Raw genomic sequence first — 25,821 nt, 5'->3', positions numbered from 1 at the left:
TCGTTTTTCAAGATATATGAAGAGTTCTTTCATTTCTTTGTAGGTTTGGTTTGGTAGAATCCAAAATCCGTGTCCTTGTTGGAAATTTGGAAAGAAATGAATTCATTACACTTGCCCATGTTAATCCACAGTCTTTTCCTGGGGACCGAGAGCTCTGTAAAGAGTAAGTGTCTAAGCTGCTGTATAGCAAATATCATGAATATTACTTTTCTCCTCTCACCTTCCAGGACGGCAAAATCTGAGAGATGAGGCTCCTCCCTACAAGAAACGCAATTATTTTACAGCTGCTTAAAAGGCCCTACCCTTCTCCTTGTCGCTCCAGTATTGATTGATTGATTGTGTTCCTCCCACAGCGAAACGTTTTCCTTTTTTTTTTTCTGACCAGAAGACCAAAAAAAGTCGGATGGTACCCCTGTGAGACAGATTGGGAACGCTGGATGAGGGCCGCACTAACCTACAAGCCTTGTGCTTATCGCAGTCTGCCTCATTTTGCTGTACAGGCAGTTCGGGCATAGTGTGGCGATCCACCACCAGTGTACACTGCTAAGCAGCTTGGCTCTCCTCCTCCTTTTCCTCACCTGCATGCAGCGAGCTCCATGCTGCAAAGGACTGGCCAGATGACGTAAGCAGTGATGGGGAGGAATCGGTGCACTCCGCCTTCCTCTGAAACTGGAACTTTCGGCCAGAGCAGGGAAGAGGCGGAGCAGGCACAGCCCAACCTGAAAGAGGGGCAAAGCTCGGAGGAGACGCCGGACCCGTGTGGCTGTGGGAAGGTGAACGGCTCTTGGCTGCAAGGAGCACCGAGACTGCCGGAACCCACCTCCATGGAGGAGGAAGGTTGGATGTTTTCCTCTTTTTGCTGAGTCCCCAAGCGGAACCCAGGAGGTCTCTGACAAAACCGTCTACATCCACTAGTTCTAGTTCCACTAAAAAAATGTGGTAATTGTGGGGAAAGATTGTCTAAGTCTCACACCAAGCCGTTTTGTTATTGGTGTATTCACAAACTGGCTGGGAAAGAGGCCTCAGGGTTAAAGAAGGATTTCCTTAAGTCTGTTCAGGAGGAAATGCTAGCCGCTATTCAATCCTTATGCACCTCTGTAGTCTCACCTCCAGGTGGTGGAACCAGAGGAGCCTATCCCTAAGGAGGGCCCTTCCTCTCAGAGTTTACTTTCCAAGGCAGGTCCAAGTGTCTTTTTGCCAGCCTCCCAGGGACTTCACCTCGCTCAGGCTAGGGAGGAGGAAGTAATAGAGGATGAAGAAAGTCAGGCAAAATCTGAACCCAGCTCAGGGGAAGAGGTTGATCTGGATAGTGAGGCGTAAAGGACTAGGTGAAACAGACATCTCTTTGGTCTGGATGACTTGGAAGGACTCCTTCAAGCTATTTATGCCACTGAAGAGATCCCTGAACCAACTAAGGAAACCTCAGCACAAGATGAGATGTATAGGGGGCTGGTTAAAAACCAGTCAAAGGTATTCCTTTTACACCAGTCTTTGAAGGATCTAATTCTTCAAGAGTGGGATGTTCCTGAAAGTAGTTTGGTCAGACCAAAAGCATGGAAAAGAAGGTTTCCCTTTTAAGAATGAAGAGGTGGAAAAATTCCTAAAAGTCCCTAAGCTGGACACCACCCTGTCCCAAGTGACTATAAGGTCTGACCTCTCTGAGGATACAGGGAGCATCAGGGATGCCATGGACCGCAAGTCCGAGTCCCTTTTGAAGAAAGAATGGGACGCCAATTCCTCCAATATGGTCCCAGCGTTCACAGCAATCTGCGTTGCCAGGAATGCAGACTTCTGGATAGAAAGACTTACAAAACACCTTTTACAGGGAAATAAGTCTCAGGAAGTGCTGGATTCCCTTTCGGTTATAGGGAAAGCTGTAGCCTTCCTGGCAGATGCGGCTGATAAATCAGTAAAAACGTCAGCTAAACCAGGTTGCCCTTATTAATTCGACAAGGAGGGCCATCTGGGTTAATGCCTGGGAAGGCGATCTCACTTCATAGGCTAAACTATGTGGTCTTCCTTTTGAAGGGTCCTTGCTGTTTGGTCCAGGCCTGGATAAGGTTCTGTTCAGGTCCTCGGAGAAAGGGAGGACATTTCCAGTCAAGCCCAAGTGGAAAAAATACAGGAAGATTTTTTTTTTTTTTTTTTTTTTTTTTTTTTGTGGCATCTCTGGACAAAATCGGGAAAAAAGCCAAGAAGTAACCCAGTAAGAGGTGAGGGTTCGGCAGAGGTAGGCAAAAAGCTAATTTGCTAGAATTCTCATCCAAGCCCCCGCTGATGTTTAATGCATCCACCCAGGGATGCACTAAAGAAAGCCCTACTAGAAGGGATTCAGGACCTGGTGGAACAAGCGGAAGTTCCAGTACCAAAAAGTCAGCTATACCAAGGCTTTTACTCCCACGTGTTCATGGTACCCAAACCCTCAGGGAAATACCGCCTTATCATAAAACTCAGGAACTTAAACACATTCCTAGAATACAAGAGGTTTTTCATGGAGAGTAATTTTTAATTGGTGTGCAAAAACCTATTAAAATACGTCTTTGACTACTCTGATTCTCAAGGATGCCTACTTGCATGTCCTGATTAACCGGGAACACCATGCATTCCTGAGATTTGAGGTGGTAACTCAGGAGGGGGTTCTCCATTGGCAGTTCAGGGCGCTCCCCTTTGGACTAGTGGCCAGTCCAAGGACCTACACAAAGATCCTGGCAGAGGTGGTAGCCTACCTGCATCTCCAGGAACAGCGCTAATGCCTTACCTGGGAGTTCTACTGATCTTTGGCCCGTCAGCTGCTCAGGTGAAACCAAATACCCAAAAGGTAACTTCAGTGTTGCAGATGCTGGGCTTGCTGGTGAGCATGGAGAAATCGTCCCTGGAACCAGCTCAGGTCCAAACCTATCTAGGCTGCCGGGTAGACTTACGGGCACAAAAACTCTTCCTCCCAAGGGAGAAGCTGGAGAAAGTAGTCGTGGCTGTTAGAAGGCTGATGGGAGCCCCCTTGTGTCCCAGGAGAACCTCAGGGTCCTGGGGCTCATGTTAGCCAGCATCCCAGCAGTTGTTTGGGCACAATTGCATTCAAGAGACCTTCAATTTTGCCACCTTTCCTCTTGGGACAAAAAGAACGAGTCCCTGGACAAAAGTATAGTCCTCACCCCTCAGGTAAAGTCCTCACTGAAATGGTGGTCAGTCCCAAGCAATCTGCAAAAGGGCAGACCTTGGGCCTAGTTGGATCCACTGAAAGTCACCAAGGATGTAAGCACTGGACCATCAAGGGGGGACCAGGTCCAAACCCCTCCTAGACCTAGCAAAGGAGATCTTGGGCTGGGCCAAAAGCAGGGTAGTTTCGTTGTCGGCAGTCCATATAAAGAGGAGGAAGCAGACTTCCTCAGCCGCCAACCAATCGGACAGGGAGAATGGGAGTTAAACTCAAAGGTATTTCAGGCAATAGTCCAGATGTTTGGCTGCCCAGAAATAGAACCCTCTTCCAGTTTCCGGATCAGGAAGGTAAGGAAGTTCTTCTCCCCCTCCCGGGAAAGAGTCAGAGGGCTTTGATACCCTAGCCCAAAGCTGGCAGTTCCTGTTGGCTTACGCCATTCCCCCCCTCCCCTCCAGTACGAATTCCTTGAGTCATTCAAAAACTCAAACACAGCCAGTCTCCTCCTCCTGATTGCGCCATGGTGGCCAAGGAGGCTTGATTTGCAGCCTTGAAGACGCCTACCTGGAAGCTTCCAGACCTGCTCACAGGGTCCAGTGTTGCACCCCAGACTAGAGTTTTTCCAACGGACGACCTGGTTAGTGAGCGCCAGATCCTCAGGGTTAAAGGTTGCTCAGACATCGTGATGGACCCTCCTCTTCTTGAGTAGGAAACCTGTAACGAGAATGATGTACTCTAAGGTATGGAAAACCTTTTTGTACTTGGTGTACACAAAAGCAGGTTGCTTCCACCTCTGTTCCTGTAATCCTAGAATTTTCTTCAGGATGGGGTCGAAAAAGGTGTGGCAGTCAACACTCTTCGAGTATCAGTGGCAGCACTTTTTCAGTTTTTCTAGATAAGCAAAAGAACCTTTTAGTTAAGATTTTTGGTGGCCAGAGATGAAGCTACCCCTGTCGCAAAAGATGGGTTCCCATCTTCGGACCTGACTAGGGTGCTAGAGGCCTTATCTAGACACCTTTTTAAACCTTGACCTTTTAGCGATTACCACCACTAGAAGGGTAAGGGGATTTACTGCGTCTTTTCATTAAAGAACCCTTTTTTGTTGATCCTACCAGATAGAATCACCCTCAGGCAAGATCCTTTATATCTGCCCAAGGTGTCATCTTTCCATGGGACACAGGAAATAACCCTACCATCTTTTTGTGATAACCCTAAGAATTCAGGGGAAAAGACATTTCATTGTTTAGATCAGTGATGGCGAACCTTGGCACCCCAGATGTTTTGGAACTACATTTCCCATGATGCTCCACTACACTGCAGAGTGCATGAGCATCATGGGAAATGTAGTTCCAAAACATCTGGGGTGCCAAGGTTCGCCATCACTGGTTTAGATGTTAAGAGATGCCTCCTCACTTATTTGCAGAGGGCAAAATCGTTTAAGAGATCTAATCCTCTTTTGATCCTCTATTCTGGACCAAGGAAGGGACTTCAAGCGTCTAACGCTTCAGTCTCCAGGTGGATCAGGCAAGCCATCGCTATAGCAAATGAGAGCTTGGGTATCCCTGGACCAGCAAAGTTGAAAGCGCATTCAACCAGAGCCCTGGCAACCTCCTGGGCTGAAAAAGCAGGAGTTACCTGGGAGCAAATTCTCAGCACAGCCACCTGGTCCAGCCAAGACACCCACCGAGTGGAGGTGCTGTTGCAGCAAGACCTAGCCTTCGGCTGTAAAGTGCTACAAGCAGTGGTCCCACCTCAAGGTAGGCCTGTGGTTACTTGATTATCCTCTCCAGTGTTGCCATCCTGGAAGGTGAGAGGAGAAAACCTACAGTTAGACTTACCGGTAACAGTGTTTCTACGAACCTTCCAGGACGGCAGGCCTACTTCCCGCCCAGTTAAGGGGGATAAAAAGGTGGAAAGTACCTAAGTTAATGTAGACCACTTGTTGGACCGGTTGGGAGAATTACTTTTTAAAACTTAGGCCCCTTTCACACTGGGGCGGTGGGGGCGTCGGCCGTACAACAGCGCTATTTTTAGCGCTGCTGTACCGTCGTTCTTGCAGCGGTATTCGTCCACTAGCGGTGCGGTTTTAACCCCCGCTGGCGGCCGAAAAAGGGTTAAAATCCCTCGTACAGCGTGGCTATAGCCGCGCTGTCCCATTGATTTCAATGGGCAGGAGCGGTGAATACACCGCTCCAAAAAAGCGGTTTGCAGGACTTTTTTCACTGTCCTGCCTGCGCACCGCTTCAGTGTGAAAGCCCTCTGGCTTTCACACTGAACAAACAGCGGAGGCTGTTTAGGGGCGGTTTGCAGGCGGTATTTTTAGCGCAATACCGCCTGCAAACCGCCCCAGTGTGAAAGGGGTCTTAGGGACAAGGGGAAGGGTGGGGCCTTTTAAGCAGCTGTATAACTGATTTGTTTCCTGTAGGGAGGAGCCTCTCCTCTCTTAGGTGTTGCCGTCCTGGAAAGGTTCGTAGAAACACCGTTGGTTTTGTCACACTGCATACTATATAAACTTCTTATACATCACAAATGTTCAGAAAGTACACATGAATAATATACGGTTTGTCACTCCTGTAGTTTTATCAATAACAAAGTTTACAGTCCTAGATATTTTAGTAAACCCTCTTCCCTCAGTGTGCCTTCTCCTCCAATCTCCAACCCCCGAAGACTAACTGGTTCTGGATGTAGATATGCTTGTCCAGCGAAGGGGGCTGCTGTAAGCGTAAAAAAATGATTGGGATTGTAGAGACAAACCACTTTCACGCTTCAAATTCATTGACATTGCATGCTTGTCATTTTATATTTATGTGTTTTTTATTTACCTTGTCACAGGGACATTTGAGGGATCATTTATGTGTACAAAGTACTAATTCTCATTTTTAATCTTCTTTTAAAAATAACATTTATTTCTTATTGAACAATCCTTTTAATCGTTTAGTAATACCGAAATTCCTTACACCTTCCTCCCCTCCATGTACTTGCACACAACTCTTCTATTCTAATCACCAAGTCAATGCAACCTGTACATTTATTGCTGGGTGGTAAATATATATAATAATATTGCTGTACATATCAAATTATTTGCATATTAGAGCAGATTCATACTGTAACTTATTCAGTTGCCCTTTTATTCTGCACAATTAAAGGGTTGCATATGGTCAAGCATGCTGGGCTATTAAGATAACGGGCCAAATTTAAAGCGGAGTTCTTCCCAAAAATGGAACTTCCGCTTTAAGTGCAGGTGACCCCCTGACATGCCACATTTGGCATGTCATTTTTTTGTGGGGGGTGGATACCCTCCTTTTTTTAGAGGCTCCCACTTCCTCACGGGGCTCCGTGGCATCAGAAGGAAGATCACCTCTCCCACCTCCCTGCAATCTTCTGGGACACGTCACAGGTCCCAAAAGATTGCCCGGCCATTCACAGCGCTCAGCGAGGCTCGCGCATGTGCAGTGCGTGCCCAGCTGTGAAGCCACAGCCGGGCGCCCACAGTAAGAATGCCGGTGCCTCGGAGAGGAGCGGGGTTTTGTATGCCCGCATAGCTGGACTGTGGGACAGGTAAGTGTCCGATTTATTAAAAGTCAGCAGCTACACTTTTTTTTTTTTTTTTTTTTTTTTTTTTTTTTTTTTATATGCTTTTAAGGATCAAATATATCCAAAGAAAACCCTTCCCTACTCATTACACAAGAGGAGCATCAGTTGTAGCCCCAAGACACATACTGGATCTGTGCATTCATATTTTTTATACCATCTGCAGGCATGATTCCGTTAACGTTTTTATTTTTATGTATTTTTTTTTTTAGAGCTGGCGGTCCTCTCTTGTAAAAGCAATCCTAGAGGCTAACTAGGCACTAGATTGCTTTACAGGCAGTGAGAGGGGCACCACCTGCTGCCTTCTGTGGCTCCCCACCGGGAGTCCCGATTGACCAGCCGGAGCTTCCACCAGCTGATCGGAGAGCCAAATAAAGACCAGATCTGCTCTCCGCTATGATAACCCGAAAGCGATGACCTGACAGCACTTCCGGTTTACCCGGATGTCAACGGCGCCATGTTCAAAAATCAAAAGCACCATCCGATCTTGGTATGATCAAATCAGAAGAGGGATTTGGGGTCTTGTAGATCCTAGATCTCTCAATAAAGAGTACCTGTCACATGCCTATTGCTGTCACAAAGGATGTTTACATTCATTGTGACAGCAATAAGGGAAAAATAAAATGACGTACCCTTGTCAACCCCCCCCAAAAGCATGTGTCGGTGTTGACTAAAGCAGGTTAGTCTCATTTTTACTAGCCCCTCCCTCTTTCTTAGAATACATTTGTAGGATCTGGCACATACTGGGTCTGGGGTGGTGATTGCGGTGAGTTTGGATATGAGAACAAGCATACAGCAGACTTTGTGACAGCATTCACACTAGGATTGCATGTGTCGGCAGTATACACTGCCCATTTAAGCAGGGGGTGCCATAATGGCTTTTTCATGTGAGCACATTGTGACTTTGTTGCTTTGTACTCCAACAAAGGAACAAGTAACATGTTTGCTACATTTAGAGATTAAGGAAATGGATTCTGTGTTGTATGTTTGGAAAGGATACAATGGTAACACTTCTGTGGCCAAAATGTATGTCTTCCAGTAATGAGCACTTGTCCATGTGGTTTCTTGGAATAATCTTTAAGAAGGTGGAGAACACAGACAGTGTAAACATTGATCTAACACAGGACATTCAGTTATTCACAGATACTGGTAAGTCTTTAATGCTTTTAGTGTGTGTGTTGTGATCTTTATTCAGCCTTGTTCTGTATTGTAGGCATGTCTAGTACTAATTATTTGTCCCCTAATGTCTCTCCTGCACTTTGACTTAGCAGATAGTACAGGAAGTGTACATAGTCACTGCCTGCTATAATGTTACAGCTGTATACCCAGAAGTCCTCGGAGCCAAGTGCTTCCAGTGCACAGAGGAAAGATCAGGCATCAGATCTATCCTCCATGCTCCTCGCTGGCCAGCCGGACAGTGGTTGGAGGGGATAGCACTTCCTCAGCATAAAATGATCAGCTGCATTAGAGCCTTTTTGATCACTTTAACAATAACATTTGGAACCAAAAAATAAGTTTTAAAACCAGCTCACAGCTGCTATTGCAACCATGACAAGTGACCAGGCTTTATCACTTAAAGCAGAGCTCCCCACCAAAAAATTAAGTCAGCATCTACAAATACTGTAGCTGCATTAAGGATCCTGCATTATGGGAGATATAAACCTCTGGGCAGAGGACTTAAGTGATGCCCTCCACTCAATCGCTTATTCTAGAATTGGCGCTTTTTGGGTATCGGCAACATGTGACAGCTGCTACCCACACTGCTGACCATGTGCTAGATTGGCTCCTTTTCAGTGGATTGCCGGCAACCTGTGCTGCGCCCAGGGAGTTGACCTGGTCGGATCACAGGTTTATTTCCTTCAGCCTGGCTTTACCGGAAAGGAAACCTCCACATATCCCGGATCGCACTGGTCCTAAAGTCCTCAAGAAATCTATCAAGTCTGCCCAGACAAACTTGGGAATCTTGTGGCTAAGGATATCAACCAGTCAATATTCTTTGAGCTGGCTGACCCTGCAGAGAAGTTGAGTATTTTCCAGAAGTTGGTTGAAGTGACCCTTGATGTGGTAGCACCCTGTAGGATGAGCTTCAACCCCCATCCCCTGGGAAAGAGCCCGCAATGGTTCACCAAGGAGCTTAGGCTCCTCAAACAGCGGGTTCTGTCCAGGTAGAGATGCTGGCGGACATATCTGGAAGATGATAAAAAGCTGCACTTGGAGGCCCTCCTATTTTTATCAGAGAGGCTAAAAATTCCTATTTCCGGGAGCGAATCAGGGAGGCAGCCAACAGCACGGCTGAACTCTTTAAGATCTCTTCTGAGTTAACCCACCCTGAAACTACCAGCTCTGCTCCTAAGGAGTCACAGAATGGGGGCCAGGAGCTTGCCAAGTTCTTTGTCTCTAAAGTTAAGACCATTACAGACAATATCATCAGGCCAGAGATTGTGCAGGAGGACATCTGCCGAACAGTGATGGCCCCTGGACTGTCCTGTTTCCAACCGTAACTGCTGAACAGGTGCTTAAGGTAATTGCCTCTTTGAGACCATCTTCCTCCCCCTTGGATGTCTGTCCTGCCGGTTTGGTTAAAGAAACCGCTGTTCTTCTTAGCCCCTTTATTGGGGAGATGGTTAACTGCTGCTTCAGGACAGGCACCGTCCCGGGCGTTCTGAAGCGGGCCGTGGTTTTGGCCCTGCTGAAGAAGCTGACCTTGCACCCTGCCCTCCTGGGCAACTACAGGCCGATTTCCAACTTGCCTTTTGTGGCAAAGGTGATGGAGCGTTTGGTGGATATCCAGCTACAGGCTTATCTTGAGTCCTTTTACCCTTTGGACGAATTCCAGTCCGGATTTTGACCTGGCCGCGGAACACTGACGAGCCTCATCTGTGTCTGAGGTCCTTCACAGTCTGGACAGAGGTTACTCTGTAGCACTGGTTCTCTTGGATCTTTTGGCCGTGTTTGATACCATAAACCATACAATTTTTCTGGAGCGGATGAGATCAATTTTTGGCATGGGTGGCCTCTATTTATTTATAATTTTTTTTTTTTTAGAGGGCAGAGTTCAGGGAGTCAAGACTAGCTCCTTTTACTCTAAGCCTTGGACTACGGAGTGCCACAGGGTTCTGCCCTGTCTCCTCTGCTGTTCAACATCTATATGAGGCCTCTTACCGACCTCCCAAAGACCCACGCCGTCCGGTACCATGTATATGCAGATGACACCCAGGTTTACCTGAGGATTCCTAGGAACCAGCCGGCTGATGCCAGCTTTGCCAACTGTCTGGAGGCCATCAACATATGGATGTCCACCAATTTTTTGACACTCAATGGTGGAAAAACTGAAGTGATTATCTTCAGTGATTTGGCTATGCCTCCCTCATTTGGCTCTCCTCTGGATGCGGCCTCCCAGGTTTGTGACTTGGGATTCGTCTTGGACTCAGGTTTAACCCTGGCCCCTCAGGTAAATAAGGTGGTCAGTGCATGCCACTGGCAGCTAAAACTCCTTAGGGTGTTCAAATATCTGGATCTTCCGAACAAGAAAACCGTCATCTGTGCCTTGATAGGCAGCTGCCTAGACTATTGCAATTCATTATATCTGGGATTGCCAAAGAAAATAGTGCGGGGGGGGCGAACTTCCGAGTGACTTAGTCACGACAAAGTCACCCGGAAGTGGCAAACGAGCTTCCCCTAATTGGGTGGAGATCCGTTTTAATGACCAAGGAAAAGTCCTGTCACCAAGCCTGGCTGTGCTGTCTGGCAGGGCAATGTAAATCTCAGAATTGGTCAGACAGAAATGCAAATCCTTGTCAGGTAAAACATCTCCAAAAGATATAATTTTGACTGTGTATTTGTTTACCTGGGTTTTGGTTTTAAACAGTTTTTTGTTATTTTGATCTGGTTTACTTCCACAGTTGTGATTAGCTTTACTGGAATCCTGTGATAAATTTGACATATCTTTTGCATTGCAGTTTACAGACAGGCACATAACATAAATTTGCTGAAAAAGGATGTGAAGATTGAAGCCACACATGTGAGGAGGAAGCAACTCCATAAGTACCTCCCTCCAGAAGCGCTGCAAAAGAGAAAGAAAGTAATGGATTTACGCTAAGCACGTGAACCCAAAGTCTGTTTTTAAATAGTTCACTTAAAACTGAGATTTCATGTATGGGTAAATATTGGTAGGCTGGATTGCCTTTAGGTTTTGTATTTTTATTTTTTTTAGCAACTGTGACAGGACACTCCAACAGTTACTTTTACACCCTCACTAGCCACAATTAAATTGCACACCTCCTACATCAGCAAAATAAAACCTGTTGCAGCATTCTGTTCTACACTGTTAAATAAAACCTCATACCCCCCCCCAACATTCAGGAAAGTGGAGCTGAAAAGTCATGTACTGCATCTCAGAGATATATGAAGATAATGGGTGATTCTTGTCTGCACCACCCAATAAAAATGAAATACCAGTTTTAAATGGACCAATTTATTTGCTGTTACCAATCCATGGTATATCCATGATGCTCACCATTTTTTTTTCTTTGCAGCAGAGTATTCCAGATATTAGTAAATCATCCTCTGGTTTGTTCTCTAAACGTACATCCCTGGATGGCAATTGCCTGGACAGCTCTCAGGATACAGACTCTGGGTTAAATTTGGAGTTTCTTGCATCTTGCCACAAATCCTCTAGATCAAACAGTCCAACTTTCTATGAGGCACAGAGGTCAGTACAGTTCCCCTTTGGAGTTAAAGTTAATTTTTCACCTAATAAAATCAAATTTCTTCTTATTTAAGGCACAAACTTTTATGTAGTACAGGGAAAAAGTATTTGATCTGCTGATTTTCTACGTTTGCCCACTGACAAATGATCAGTGTCTAATTTTAATGGTAGGTTTATTTTAACAGTGAGTGACAGAATAACAACAAAAATATCCAGAAAATCGCATTACAAAATTCTCGATTGATTTGCATTTTCATGAGTGAAATAAGAATTTGATCCCCGATCAATCAGCAATATTTCTGGCTCCCAGGTATCTTTTTCTATACAGGTAACAAGCTGAGATTAGGAGCACTCTGTTAAAGGGAGTGCTCCTAATATCATGTTACCTGTATAAAAGACACATGTCCACAGAAGCAACCAAAGAGCTGTCCAAGGATGTCAGGTCAAGATTGTAGCCCTACACAAGGCTGGAATGGGCTTCAAGACCATCTCCAAGCAGCTTGGTGAGAGGGTAACAACAGTTGGTGCGATTATTCACAAATGGAAGAAACACAAAATAACTGTCAATCTTCCTCGGTCTGGGGCGCAATGCAAGATCTCACCTCGTGGAGTTTCAGTGATTATGAGAAGGGTGAGGAATCAGCCCAGAACTACACAGGAGAATCTTGTCAATGTTCTCAAGGCAGCTGAGACCATAGTCACCAAGAAAACATTGGTAACACTATGCTGTAAAGGACTGAAATCCTGCAGCGCCCGCAAGGTCCCCCTGCTCAAGGCGCATGCACAGGCCCATCTGACATTTGCTAATGAACATCTGAATGATTCAGAGGAGAACTGGGTGAAAGTGTTGTGGTCAGATGAGACCAAATTCAAGCTCTTTGGCATCAACTCAACTCTGTGTTTGGAGGAGGAGGAATGCTGCCTATGACCCCCAAGAACACTATCCCCACCGTCAAACGTGGAGGTGGAAACATTATGCTTTGGGGGTGTCTTTCTGCTAAGGGGACAGGACAACTTCACCGCATCAGGGACGATGGACGGGGCCATGTTCCATCAAATCTTTGGTGAGAACATCCTTCACTCAGCCAGGGCATTGAAAATGGGTCGTGGATGGTTATTCCAGCATGACGTCCCAAAACACACGGCCAAAGCAACAAAGGAGTGGCTCAAGAAGAAGCGCATTAAGGTCCTGGAGTGGCCTTACCAGTCTCCAGACCTTAAGCCCATAGTAAATATGTGGAGGGAGCTGAAGGTTTGAGTTATCAAACGTGAGCCTCAAAACCTTTAATGACTTGGAGGGGATCTGCAAAGAGGCGTGGGACAAAGTCCCTCCTAAGATGTGTGCAGACCTAGTGGCCAACTACAAGAAACGTCCGACCTCTGATTGCCAACAAGCGCTTTGCACCAAGTGCTAAATCATGTTTTGCGAAAAGGTCAAATACTTTTCACTCCAAAATGCAAATCATTTTAACTTTTTTGAAATGCTTTTTTCTGAATTTTTTTGTTGTCTCTCACTGTTAAAATAAACCTACAATTAAAATTATAGACTGATCATTTCTTTGTCAATGGGCAAACGTACAAAATTAGCAGGGGATCAAATACTTTTTTTATATTTTTCCCCCACTGTATTATATATTTTAACATTTAATAACTGTTTCAGGAATCCCATACCAGAGGACTCTACATCAAACATTGTTCCATCAACTCAGAGGATAGTCTGTACAGATGTGCCTTTGACAACTACCAGAGAATTGGACAGTATAGATACTGACGTTCATTACCAGACCTCTGCATCCCTTCAAAAATCTAGATCAAACAGCCCTTCAATGCCAGAAGCACACAGGTCAGAACAACCACCTTTGCTTTGTTTTATGAAAGTTAAATTTCCAGAGACAAAAAAAATATATACCCCATATTTGATCTGAACTGGCCCATACTGTAAAAAAACAAAAAAAAAAAATCACAGATCCTTTGTAAACATCAGCAGGACCCCAGTCTGATTTTAATTGGCATTGCATCCAAAAAAGGGGTTTGGGACTTTGAGGCCAAATGAATGTACCTCCATCCCCGATACTTACAAATATAAAGGAGCAAGATTTGGGACTTTATATAAAACTTGCGGCCAGGGAGTCTTTACAGCATAATATCATAGTAGTGTCTAAGTATACCATAGATTATGACCATATATCTTAACATAACGTAATAACCAACATTTAGTAAAATAGGAAAGCTTTATTTCATGACATAATACATAGTAATATGACATAATGGCATAATAAAAACACCAGATTAATTGCTATATATCTCCACAATAAAACATAATATAAATTGGTATGATCCAATGAAACATAATATTGGTAACAGTTGTAAGATGTATAAAGGGGAGCATCTAATTGCTCAACGCATTTTGTGGATGTAGTGCCACTCTTCAGGAGCAGATGCAGGGTAGATGTCTATAAAATCTTAAATAGATATTAAATTGGGTAATTTTTATATAGAAAAAATTCATATAGAGGAGAGAGTCCCCGCCACTCATACTTACAAACCTGGGCATGGAGAGTTGAGGGTCAGCCGGAGGCTCATCAGCCCTGGGAGCTGAGGCAGCGATCCCCACAACACCGATGGAATGACCACTAAAGGACAATCCAGGGACAAAATCCCCATGGATAATGATAGGATAGTATCTATAGGTAGTAATAAAATTGGGTATGTAAAATATCACACAAGGTGTATAACATAGTGACTAATTTTTTGATATATGGTATATAAATGTGTCCACCTAGGTGATGGGTAAATAGTGTGACAGGGCCTAGATAAGGAACGAGTGGATAGTGATAGAAACATACTGGTGTGCACAGACCAGGAGGGACCACCAGTATGTGAGGTAGAAAGAACCAAGCAAGGGGAAAGACTGTAGAGTGATAAAGTAAAGTCTGTCAAGATAGTACCTACAGCTCCTGTGTGAACAATTCGGTCCAAGTAGTGCAGTGTCCACAGGAAAGTGACCCTAGAGTGCCTCCTTGGGTATGTTGGATTACATGTACCCAGTGTGACTGGGGATGACCGCCAACGTCGCGATCAATTGAGGGAAGCCGAGCAGCATGGAATGCTCACCAGCCAGCAGCACGTCACCTCATGTACCTGCCGATGTTTGTTTATCGCTACGCCTGCGCAACAAAGCCACGGGTGATGACTTGACGCACACGGTGTAGGGAGGCGTGACGTCCATCAGCAACAGGACGCTCGCCCCCACCCCTGCATCAAAGAGGAGAGGAGAAAAAGTTGCATCCAACCCACAAAGTATAGTACCCACACAATTGCTGATCTTTTTGGTGCTGTTATCACTATATCAAGTGAAATCTGTTAATGCAGTTGCTTGTGCTAAGCATCTCCTACAGCTCTATTCTGTGATTCTAAAATGGTCTGTTTTCTTGCTGTTTTTTTAGAAAATTATCTTACCAAAGTAGATATGTTTGGGATAATGGGGATAGTAATATTATATAGTGAGGTCTCTCTGTCTCTCTATCTCAATGTTGGTAAATGTAGTCTGATTTCTTACAGTAATGATTACCAACAGTAGCAGAGATTAACTTGAGCCGTTCCCAGACGTTAATACATTAATGTCTTATTTCAGGAACCCTGAATTGGAAACTTCTGCACCAAATGTCCCGTCAGAAACCCATCGAGGGCAGTCCATTCCTGTCCTTGGAAAAAGTAAGCATTTACAAAGTCTTGTAGCCAGAATGTGTTCTTTGCCAGGAGAAAGAATGTATGGAACAAGAGAAATTGATTTTATTTTTTCCCCTATTATATTTTTAGATGCTGATATTGATCCTGCTGTGGCAGTGAAGACTCAGGTGCCGACTGGCTACAGTATTCCTACAGTAGTTGGCCTAAATGTTGTTTCACGTCGCATTGCTTCTCCAGAACTTTCTCAGGGACCTCCGCACAATGCGGTGCTAAATGTCAGCCCGAATTCTGCATCAAAAAGGCCTCATTCTCCAATTCCGGAGCTTTCTCCGAAGCGTATAAAAGACACCCAGAAGGTTTGCATACAGTTATAACATTAAACGATTAAATGCGTTTTTTGTTTTTTTCCTGTCCCTTTTCTAGTCCCTAACTCTTTTGAAGTATTCAAGAGAGGAGACTCAAAATAAGTGAATTAATTGGTCCATAGCTCTCTAGTGGCACATTCTTTTATAATTTTCATTTCCTGCAGTTATTTAGTGTTGACTTATATTATATTCTATTATATTATATTATACACTGCTGTACAGTCTCCTTCAATCGGGGAAGAAAATAGTCAACTTACTAGTTTTGTTTTTAGACTGTCAGAAGGGATGAAAAACCTGGAATAAGCTCAATGACCAAGGGAAAGTATTCAGCAAATGAAGCTGATGTCAGACCGTTAGATCTTTATGCTGGGTTGATAAGAGAAGGGGAGGTCAGCAAACTCCATTTTACTTACACCTCTCAAGGCTGGATTAAAAAGAGATGGCCAAACAAATAATTTGCAGTGTGGTAGCTGTTTTTACTATTAAAAGTTAGTAAAATCATTTTGAAAAGTGTAAAAAAAAGAAATGAATTAAAGCACACAATGTGATTTATCTGTTTCATGGAGATGAAGGTTATTTATGGGTATATGCTAATGAACCTTAATCTATGCATGTTCTAAATAAATTTTATATATTTATTTCAGGTACTTGTATAGCGCCGTCAATTTACGCAGAGCTTTACATATAAATTGTACATTCACATCGGTCCCTACCCTTAAGGAGCTTACAATCTAAGGTCCCTAACATTCATACATACACATACTAGGGCCAATTTTTAGACAGGATCTAATTAACCTACCAACATGTCTTTGGAGTGTGGGAACCTGGTGTGAACCAGACCCTAGTTCCCTAACCATGTGTTTTTGTTTTTTTAAGCTCCCGCCATACCGGAAATGCACTGCGTTTGCTAATGCATGGGGGTACCCATAAATTAATGACACCACTGTGCTTCTGCTGAAGAGCGGTGTGTTTTGTCTGCCTGTTGCGAAGCCATGCAATTTTGCTCACACTCCCCTACACTCAGTAATGTGAACCAAGCTTTAACTCGGGTACCTCGAGGCTGAAAATGCTTTTCAAGGGCACCCTGACTGGAAAGGGTTGAGAAACACTGCTATAACTTGACACTACAAAAATATAGTACATCTTGTGCACACATTATATTACCAAAAGTATTGGGACACATGAACTTTAATGGCATCCCAGTCTGTAGGGTCCAATATTAAGTTGGCCCACCCTTTGCAGCTATAACCACTTCAACTGTTCTGGGAAGGCTGTCCACAAGGTTTAGGAGTGTGTCTATGGGAATGTTTGACCATTCTTCCAGAAGCACATTTGTGAGGTCCGGCACTGATATGGACGAGAAGGCTTGGCTCGCAGTCTCCACTCTAATTCATCCCAAAAGTGTTCTATCAGGTTGAGGTCAGGAATCTGTGCAGGCCAGTCACGTTCCTCCACCCCAAACTCGCTCATCCATGTCTTTGTGCCCTGGTCCAAATCATTTGGTGGAGGGGGGATTATGGTGTGGGGTTGTTTTTCAGGGGTTGGGCTTGGCTCTTTAGTTTAAGTGAAGAGAATTCTTAAGGCGTCCGCATACCAAGACATTTAGGACAATTTCATGCTCCCAACTTTGTGGGAAAGTTTGGGGATGGCCCCTTCCTGTTCCAACATGACTGTGCACCAGTGCACAAACTAGCTCCTTAAAGACATGGATGAGTGAGTTTGGGGTGAAGGAACTTGACTGGCCTGCACAGAGTCCTGACCTCATCCCAATAGAACACCTTTGGGATGAATTAGAGTGGAGACTGCGAGCCAGGCCTTATCCTCCACATAAGTGCCTGACCTCACAAATGTGCTTCTGGAAGAATGGTCAAACATTCCCATGGACACACTCCTAAACCTTGTGGACAGCCTTCCCAGAAGAGTTGAAGCTGTTATAGCTGCAAAGGGTGGGCCAACTCAATATTGAACCCTACAGACTAAGACTGGGATGCCATTATTGTTCATGTAAAGGCAGGTGTCCCAATACTTTTGGTAATATAGTGTATATGTGTAAATTAAATCCATAAAGTTAGGATTGTAAATGATGCCAATCTGAATATCAAGAATTTTATATATTAAAAAAAAAGGTAATTGAGGAAAATGTGAAATGCTAAATATGGAACAAAAAAACTGAGGTGAATAAAGTAAAAATGAAATGAGAACAAAAAAAAATTAATATAGATGTATACAAGCCAATATATTAAAACTATGAAAAAAATAAAATCTAATTGGTTGGTATTGATTTCATCTCTCTCTCATCTTTACTCATTCATAAATCACTAATGAAGCAGTTAAGGTCAACATTGAGGCCTTTGGGTACCAAAGTGACAGATAGAGAGAGAGATAGATATATATAGATATATGGGCACTGGAATAAGTAAATTACCCCTTTGGTGTCACATGAAATGAACTGCGCACAATTTATAATTTTTGTTATTACTATGAATCAAAAAATCCTTACCCTGAGATTTCGGGTAATGGTTTTGCAAGCACAAATCCACGCATACACACACTGAATCCCTGCACATCCAATGCAAAGTATTTTTTTGTATGATCAGTGGTTTATTTGACAATAAATGATATTCCAATACGTACGCAATATTTTTTTCTATTTGTGTTTTGAATATTGTAGTCCAGAATGATGGCTAAATCCCCACTGAATTCCCTATCTTTTTCTTTTTTTTTCCCTTCAATATATCCACTTTATTTTTCTTTTGAATGGATGTTTCTTCTCTTTCTAAATATTCCCTTTTTTTTTTTTTTTTTTTTTTTTATTTATTTTTAACCCTTCCAAATAAATCTGAGACATCAGACTGCTGTAAAAAGTTACTTTCCCCAGTGCTGCAATTGAAAACCTAAAGGCTACTGGCCTTTAACACAGACTTTCAACATTTTTAAAAGCAAAATTCATACATATAATCGGATGCATAATTTTTCTAGCAGTTTTCATCCTGGCTAGGGTTTACCTTTTTTAAAATGTTTCCTTAATACAGCAGCAAAGGAATAACTGCAGAGAGTGACTTCCATGTATCGCAGAAGTCTTTGAATTTTCTGTTGCTGTGTCCTGATCTTGTTCCTTGGTATCTTCTCTAGATTCCAGGATTGTCAGATTCTGCCTCTGTGGAGCCGCCTTTACCTGAGCAGGATGAACGGAGGAGATCTGTGGTAAGGCAGATTTGGATTTCTGTTTTTAAATTTTATTTATTTATTTTTTTTTTTTCTAGTAGCATAAACCTACTTCTCACTGCCGTTGATTTTTCTTTGTTCTGTTGTAGGAAAAACTAGGTGCCACAGAAGCTATGCCCATTCCGACTATTGAACGTGGCAGATCCCAGGTACTGCTTATTAAGGCTGGCTATACACCTTTGTGCCAGGTTTTGGCAGCTTGACTGTTGAAACCCAGGTTCTGAGGCAGGGGAGTTTAATCAGTTATCCCAACCTTGCTTAAAGTTTTATATACTTCCTGCAAGATTTATCAAATGTGTACCCCAAGGTTCAGTATTGAGACCCTTACTTTTTTAATATATTTTATAAATGATATTGGGTCTGGTATTAAAAGTACTATTTTTCATTGTTTGCAGATGACACCAAGCTTTGCAGTGGAATAACTTCCTTACAGGATGTCTTCAACTTACAACCGACCTCAATGCACTGTTTAATTGGGCAACTGTGTGGCAAATGAGGTTTAAAGTTGATAAATGTAAAGTTATGCACTCGGCGGTTTAAAATGTGCATCGTACATACTAGGTTGCGTACGACTGGGGGAATCAATGGTGGAGAAGGTTCTGGTAGATCATAGGCTTAAGAATGGCCTGCAATGCCAAGCTGTGGTTAACAAAGCGAGCAAAATCCTTCCTTTTTATTGATAGGGAGATTATTTTGCCCATGTACAAATAAGTAAGACCTCATCTAGAATATGCAGTTCAGTTTTGGGCACCAGTTCACAAAAAGGATATCCAGGAACTGGAGAAGAGCAACCAAACTGATAAAAGGCACGGAGGAGCTCCGCTATGAGGAAAGATTAGAGGAACTGAATGTATTCTCTTGAGAAGAGGAGATTAAGGGGGGTTACATGTATAAATACATAAGTGGTCCTTATAATGATCTTGGTGTGGTATTGGGTCAAGAGGGCACTCTTTATGTCTGGAGGAAAAAAATGTAACTTCCAAATATGGAAAGGCTTCTTCACAGTAAAAGCTGTGAAAATGTGGACTAGACTCCCTTGGGAGCTGGTTCTGGGCAGCTCTGTACATTGCTTAAAGGTCTGAATTCTTCTCTTACAATGCCACTTGGGGGATCAGGAAGGACGTTTTTTTTTTTTTTTTTTTTTTTTTTTTTCCCCCACTGCTTATTTAGGGGGTTTTATTTGCCTTCATCTGAATCAATTGTGGGTATACTGTGCAGAGTTTGTTTTTAATGGGTTGAATTGGATGGACTTGTGTCGTCGTCGTCGTTCCCCCCCCTTCCCCTTCCCCTTTTTTTTTTTTTTTTTTTTTTTTTTTTTTTTACCCAACCAGACTGTTTATATGAGACTTATTTTCATTTGTGTGAGTCTGGGTTTCAACATGTTCCTTTTCCCATGGGTCGTGTTCTTTCCTTCAGTTTGGGGTACAACACATGGCCCATGGTACCATCAAGGGTCAAGTGTCTGCCCTGCCCTTCATTTTTAACATCTGGCTAATATGTTGACTCGTACTTCCATTTAAAGGGTTACACACAGACCTCCCACTGTTAGGCATTTACTTCAGGGATTTAAGTCTAGTATTGGTGTAACAAACATAATGAATATATTCAGGACATTTCTTTGATATCCCTTCAGATAGCTTTCTTGTGACCATTGCTTCAGCCAGAAGGGTTTGAGTTTAAGAAGCTCCCTTTGATCTTGCAAAAAGACAGTTGTTTTGAAACCTAGGACCTCTTATTTACTCAAAGCAGTCTGCATTTTTGCTCCCCATATTGGCGGGATGTGGTGAGGATCAACCGGGGTTGACTTTTCAGCACTTTTGTTTAGGCAAACTGATTCCCTGATTGTTCCAGAAGTCCCTAAAAGGTTCTCCAGCTTCCATTGCCGCTATTTTATATGTGGATTTGACAGGTCAGGCCTATGACTGTGCAGGCCAATGAGTTGTGGGGAAAAAAGCTCACTTTTCCCATTTTAAAGCCTACCCTACTAGGGCAGGGAGTGCTTCTTGGGCTTTTCATCATCTGGCCTCTGTCTCTGATCTGAAAGGTATACAGTCTCCAAGTTTTTACAAATCAGTGTGTGTCTCTGTAGATGCTAGTTTTGATCAGAAGGTTCTAAAGGTGGCCTTGCTCTATTGCCCTTGTTCTTGGTTTTAAAATTGTATTTTTTCAGAGTCTGTTGAGGAATACGGCTCCCTCCCTCATGCTCTGATTCTGTCTTGGGACTGCTTGCTACAACTGAGATGAGGAAGTGTTAAAGCCTCATGGGTTCTAGCCTTCAGATTTCTATGTGCCCAGTGTTCATATCTCCTGTAGGTGGCAATATAACCTTGTTTTATTTTTATGCCGTATCCCTCAAACTCTGAGAAAAGTCCTTTTTTATTGTTTAGTGTGTTTGACCGACAGTGGCACACTTCTTTTAGTCAAAATAACTTCAAAAAGAGTGCAATTTCCTATTCATCCTTTTTTCATCTTGAACAGTGCCATGAAATCAGAATAACTTTTTTCCTGAAAGCACCTTGACAACAGGTTTTCTTCTTGACATACTTCTATTCCATTAGTCACAAGCCCTTGCACAAATTGGGGCATAGAAAAGTGCCAACAAGGATGCAGGCTGAAAAATCCGGTGACCATCTCATCCCCAGCAAAACATTTACTTTTTACTTCACAGCCCCCACCACTGTGTTCAGCACTGGGCATGTCCATTCAAAACTATTGACTGATACATGCTTGCCCCTCTTTCTACCGGTGCGAGTGGTTATGCAGGCTGATTATCAGGTCAGTGTTAGGCGTCAATGCTCGTTCTATGTCCAGTGAATATTAAACTGGATTGCATGTCTCAAAAAAACCCTGGATAGAAGCATCTCGTATACCAGACAATTTTTTGACTCTCGCCCTCTGTTCCAAATCTCAAAGGATGCATTTGCCCCATTCTAGATCTCAAACCTCCAAATGTCTTAATTTGAGTCTAGAACTTCTGCATGGAAGCTATCATCTCTATCAACTATTTTTTTCACCCAGGAAGACTTTCAAGACGTGTTCTTACCTGACCCTACGCTTCCAGCTTATTAGCAATCTGCTTTGCCAGGGAGCCCCTACACTGCCAGGGGGAATCTCGGAAATCATTTGTGGATGTGCCCTCCCAGGGGAAATGTCAGGGTCTGGGGCTGTGTCTGACACACAAGACCGTGGTGGGCTTTCATGCAGACAGGGTGCACCCTAACTTGAAGTTTCTCATTCACCCTGACTTGCAGGATGTGGTGTATGTTGATTAGGCTCACCCAGAGATGGTGTTTTCACCTCCGACGCAATTTGCTCAGCATTACCCCAGGAAGGAGTCTTACAAGAAATTGGGTTCTCCAGCTTTTGACTCAGACATTTCCTATTTGAAGAAGACCCCGACATACCTGGTGGTTGAAGGTCCTGGACTTTAAAGATGCCATGGGTAAGATATTAGAGGCCCTCTTTTTAATTTTTCGAAGCCCTTAATGTTTGGGTTAAGCGTATGCTCTGTTCCAAAAAATTGAACCCAGGGGATCCTACCACCTGGCAGTTCTGGAAGATTTTCAGACAGCCTCAAGTTTCTGTGGATGCCTGCGAATATTCTGTAAACAACTTTCACAGGTAGACACCATATCTGTCCATGTGAAAAGGAACCTATGACTCAAGTGTTGGTCAGAGGAATTTTTCTGCAAGCAACAAACGAGAGGCTGCCCTTTTGAGAGTGATGCTTATTTGAGCCATCTTTGAATGCCATCCTCCAGAAGGTGACATTGGGTAAAAGAGTTGACTCCTCCATAATCAAAGTAGAGTTTCTTTCGTAAGAAGCAAACCCTAAGGCGCTAAGTCCCAGTTCCATAATAAGAACTGACCTCCCAAGTTCTCTGCCAGATTTAATTACATATTTGTGTTAGGGCACACCAGATGTGGATCTGTTGGTGTCTAGATTCAACTGTAAACTGAACAGGGTTGTGTCCTGAACTGGGGATCCCCACATACATGCGGTAGATTCCCTGGTGACTCTTTGGGATTGTTTTTTCTCTGATCTATGCATTCCCTTTGCCTTTCCTTCACTGCAGCTTCTTCCTCGCCTGTTGTGCAGGGTAAGGTTGAGGGCATTCAAGTGTGTGTTCTCACCTGCTTGGTCAAGAACGTGGTATACGCATCCTAAATCTTTTGGCAGATGAGCCCAAATTTGCTATTGCAGGTTCCGATCCTTCATCCTGCTTTTCATGGTCATGGGCCTTGACAACATTGCTGTTGAAACCTGAGGGATAGAGATGCTTCTGACTGTAATCCTTACCCTCCTCAGGGCAAGAAAATACTTTCAAGGGACATTCTGTTTTATATCCTATCCCATTTCATTTATTGGTAAAAAGATTTTGTACAGCGTTTCACAGATTTCTCTGCATATGCAACCCTCCTTGTCTCCATGGGAAGTTCATTTGTTCTTGTCTGTTTTGCAGACTTCTCCTTTTTGAACCATTCCAAGAGATTCCCTTGTCATACAAGGTTGTCTTTCGGTTGCCATTACTTCAGCTCGCAAGATCCCTTGGAGTTGGTTGTGCTTTCCTACAAAGAACCATTCCTGGTTCTTTATCAGGATAATGTTGTATTGAGGCCTCTGCTCCCTTTCTTACCGAAGGTGATTTCTTCCAGCTAAATCAGGACTTTGTGTTGCAATCTTTTTATCCTAATCCGAAGGAGAAGGTGCTTCACTCTGTGATGTTCAAGTTTATCTGAAGTCAACAGCTTTGTTTTTGACAGTCTGATTCCCTGTTTGTTCTGCTTGAAGGTCCTTGCAAGAGTCAGCCTGCTTCTTGATCCACTATTTCCAGGTAGATTTGTCAGTTGATTCCTAGGTCTGTTATCAAGGGCAAGGTGCCTCATTTCACGGTCAAGGCCCATTCCACCATGTGTGTCGGTGCTTCCTGGTTGTTTCAGCATCAAGCCTCTGATGTTCAGACAGTTACCCAGTCCTCTCTGACACTTACCAAGTTCTACCAGTTACAGGATATTTTCCTATCTTCGGTAAAAGTTTTTCTGATGGCTTTGTAGTGGGAATCCCCCCGTTCGGTTTTGGAGTTGTGGGTGTGTTTGCCCTTGTTGCCCACTTCTCATGCTCAGTATTTGGGACATCCCAGGTAGTCATGAAGTGTCCTTTCGTATCCTGTGAAGTAGGATTTAGGAAATTTAGGATTGTTGGTATACACGTAAAATCCTTATTTGAGTACAGCACAGGACAGTGAGTAATCCCTTCCCTGTATCTGCTTCTCATTGCTACAAAACTGAGTCTTGGCTGATCTGGGAGGGGTTATGCCTGTGGTAGGGTTCCTGCTTTTCTTTGGGATGGTGTCCATTCCACCTGAAGGTGGCAGCCCAACCCAGGTAGTCATGAGTATGAAGTCATCTGATGTGCTCCAACAGTAAAAGGATTTTACAAGTTAAATCTTTTTTGTGTCCTTTTTTTTTTTTTTGGTTTTTTTTTTTTTTTTTTTTCAGTTTTTAATACAAATTTACACTATAATCTTTGCTTACTGGATCAGTAAGGTTTAACCCATCCTACTGTAACTTGAAACAATGTTTTTGACTTTGGTTATCCTAATAGAACTGTGATTCCCCTGCTTTTATTACATATAGACTCCTGAAGTATACAATTCAGTAACTTTTTTTTAAAATGCTGTGTAATCTACCATTGTAACTTTTTTTTTTTCGTTTTGTTTTTTTTCTTCCCGTCATGTTTAGAGGCTACAGAGTAACGAGCTGCCTGATGCATCTTCACCTGTACCAACCAGTAGAGTGCGATTGGCTAAAAATTCTATTAGACTTACATTAAACCGGTAACTCCACTCTTATGGATGTCTGAAGCAATAACTGAGCAGCTCACAAGGTATTTTTTGACAAATGCCCGTGCATAGCTGCTTATACATGCTGGTTTGTATGGTTCGTCGAAGAATGGTAGGGATGCAAACCACCTCCTGTTTCCAGCCCAAAGCTGTGTACTGCCAACACTTTCTGCACACAATTTTAGTCTTTTTAAAGTCCCCTTTCACTTTTTTTTTTTTTTTTTTTTTTTTTGCAAAAAACTTAAAAAGTAAAAAAAAAAGTAATTGTAATATTTTCCATTTGTGATGTGTTCTGTGCTTTTTTTCAGTCAGTGTATTCTCAAAATTGTTTAAAATATTTAAAAACAAAGAAAAATGATGTCTTATTTGTATGCAAAGCTGTTGAGAGCCTTTGTTGTGTGCGTCTGTCCTTTTTTGTTCCGGAATCTGATTTGTGTTCCAACTTGTATTGATTTACTTTACCTCACTATCTGGGTTGTTAGTTTTTCCTGGGTAGTAAATTAAAGCCTTGTTTTCTGTGGGCTTGCCAACACTTCATAATCTGCTTTCAACGCAGATAAAGATTTTAATTTCTTTCTGGAATACAAAGGTAAACTGTCTCCCGTGGAGACTTAAAGGGTAAGTTTAACATTAATGTTCAGGACAATATTTGGATAGATCACTAACTTCCCTTAATTTATCAGGAAACTTTAAATATAAATTCAGATTGGGTCATCCATCCCATTAACTATAGATTAGTGTCTTGGCATGTTATGTCTGTACCCATAACATACAGATGTGACCTCTAAAATGGCCAATAGTAAAACAAATAACCTATTCCCACAGTTATAGGGTTTATGAAATTACTGTAAATTTCAAAACCCCTCTCCTCCTAATCTTTATAGTTGCACACCACTTTGCATTTCCACATGGAACTAAAGCCCTCATTTCCAGTTTCATCTGCAGGTGAAAACTGATATCAATTCACACAAGCACCTCTCTGACCTACAGACCTAGGGGAACATCTGCTTGGTTCAGTCATTTGTGATCAAATCGGGGGAATGTTCCTATTTTAGGTGCCTCCATGACCATGGCTAAGCCTGCTCAGGGAAAGATTGATGGCCAGGATGGATTTTTTTTCCAGCCATTCATTGTTTTATTTGAGACAGCCAGCACGTGCACAACTCCTACCTCCTACCTCCCTTCCCTATAGGCACAAACATGCAAGAAAAATCATTTGATGGCCTCTCCAGTATGTAATGACTT

The 25,821-nt window shown here is 43.0% G+C and overlaps 1 protein-coding gene across 2 annotated transcripts in view; it reads left to right on the top strand.

The window, feature by feature from the left end:
- PAPOLG (poly(A) polymerase gamma) overlaps positions 1-24,801 on the top strand; it is an 81,534-nt gene extending 56,733 nt beyond the window's left edge. The window contains exons 14-23 of one of the 2 annotated variants that reach the window (XM_073628105.1): positions 44-163; positions 7,785-7,894; positions 10,705-10,826; positions 11,284-11,456; positions 13,114-13,296; positions 15,088-15,167; positions 15,273-15,499; positions 18,641-18,712; positions 18,823-18,882; positions 24,476-24,801. In XM_073628105.1, coding sequence (XP_073484206.1) covers positions 44-163; positions 7,785-7,894; positions 10,705-10,826; positions 11,284-11,456; positions 13,114-13,296; positions 15,088-15,167; positions 15,273-15,499; positions 18,641-18,712; positions 18,823-18,882; positions 24,476-24,574 — 1,246 coding nt within the window. In that variant the 3' untranslated portion in view covers positions 24,575-24,801. Of the gene's footprint in view, positions 1-43; positions 164-7,784; positions 7,895-10,704; positions 10,827-11,280; positions 11,457-13,113; positions 13,297-15,087; positions 15,168-15,272; positions 15,500-18,640; positions 18,713-18,822; positions 18,883-24,475 lie in introns of both variants that reach the window. The other variant, XM_073628104.1, reaches the window with a different exon arrangement.
- The last annotated feature ends 1,020 nt before the right edge of the window (positions 24,802-25,821 follow it).

The sequence above is a fragment of the Aquarana catesbeiana genome, linkage group LG04, assembly GCF_042186555.1.
Source record: "Aquarana catesbeiana isolate 2022-GZ linkage group LG04, ASM4218655v1, whole genome shotgun sequence".
Classification (NCBI taxonomy): Eukaryota; Metazoa; Chordata; class Amphibia; order Anura; family Ranidae; genus Aquarana; species Aquarana catesbeiana.
Note: the sequence above shows the minus strand (reverse complement) of the source record. Positions and strands in the feature narration are given on the sequence as shown.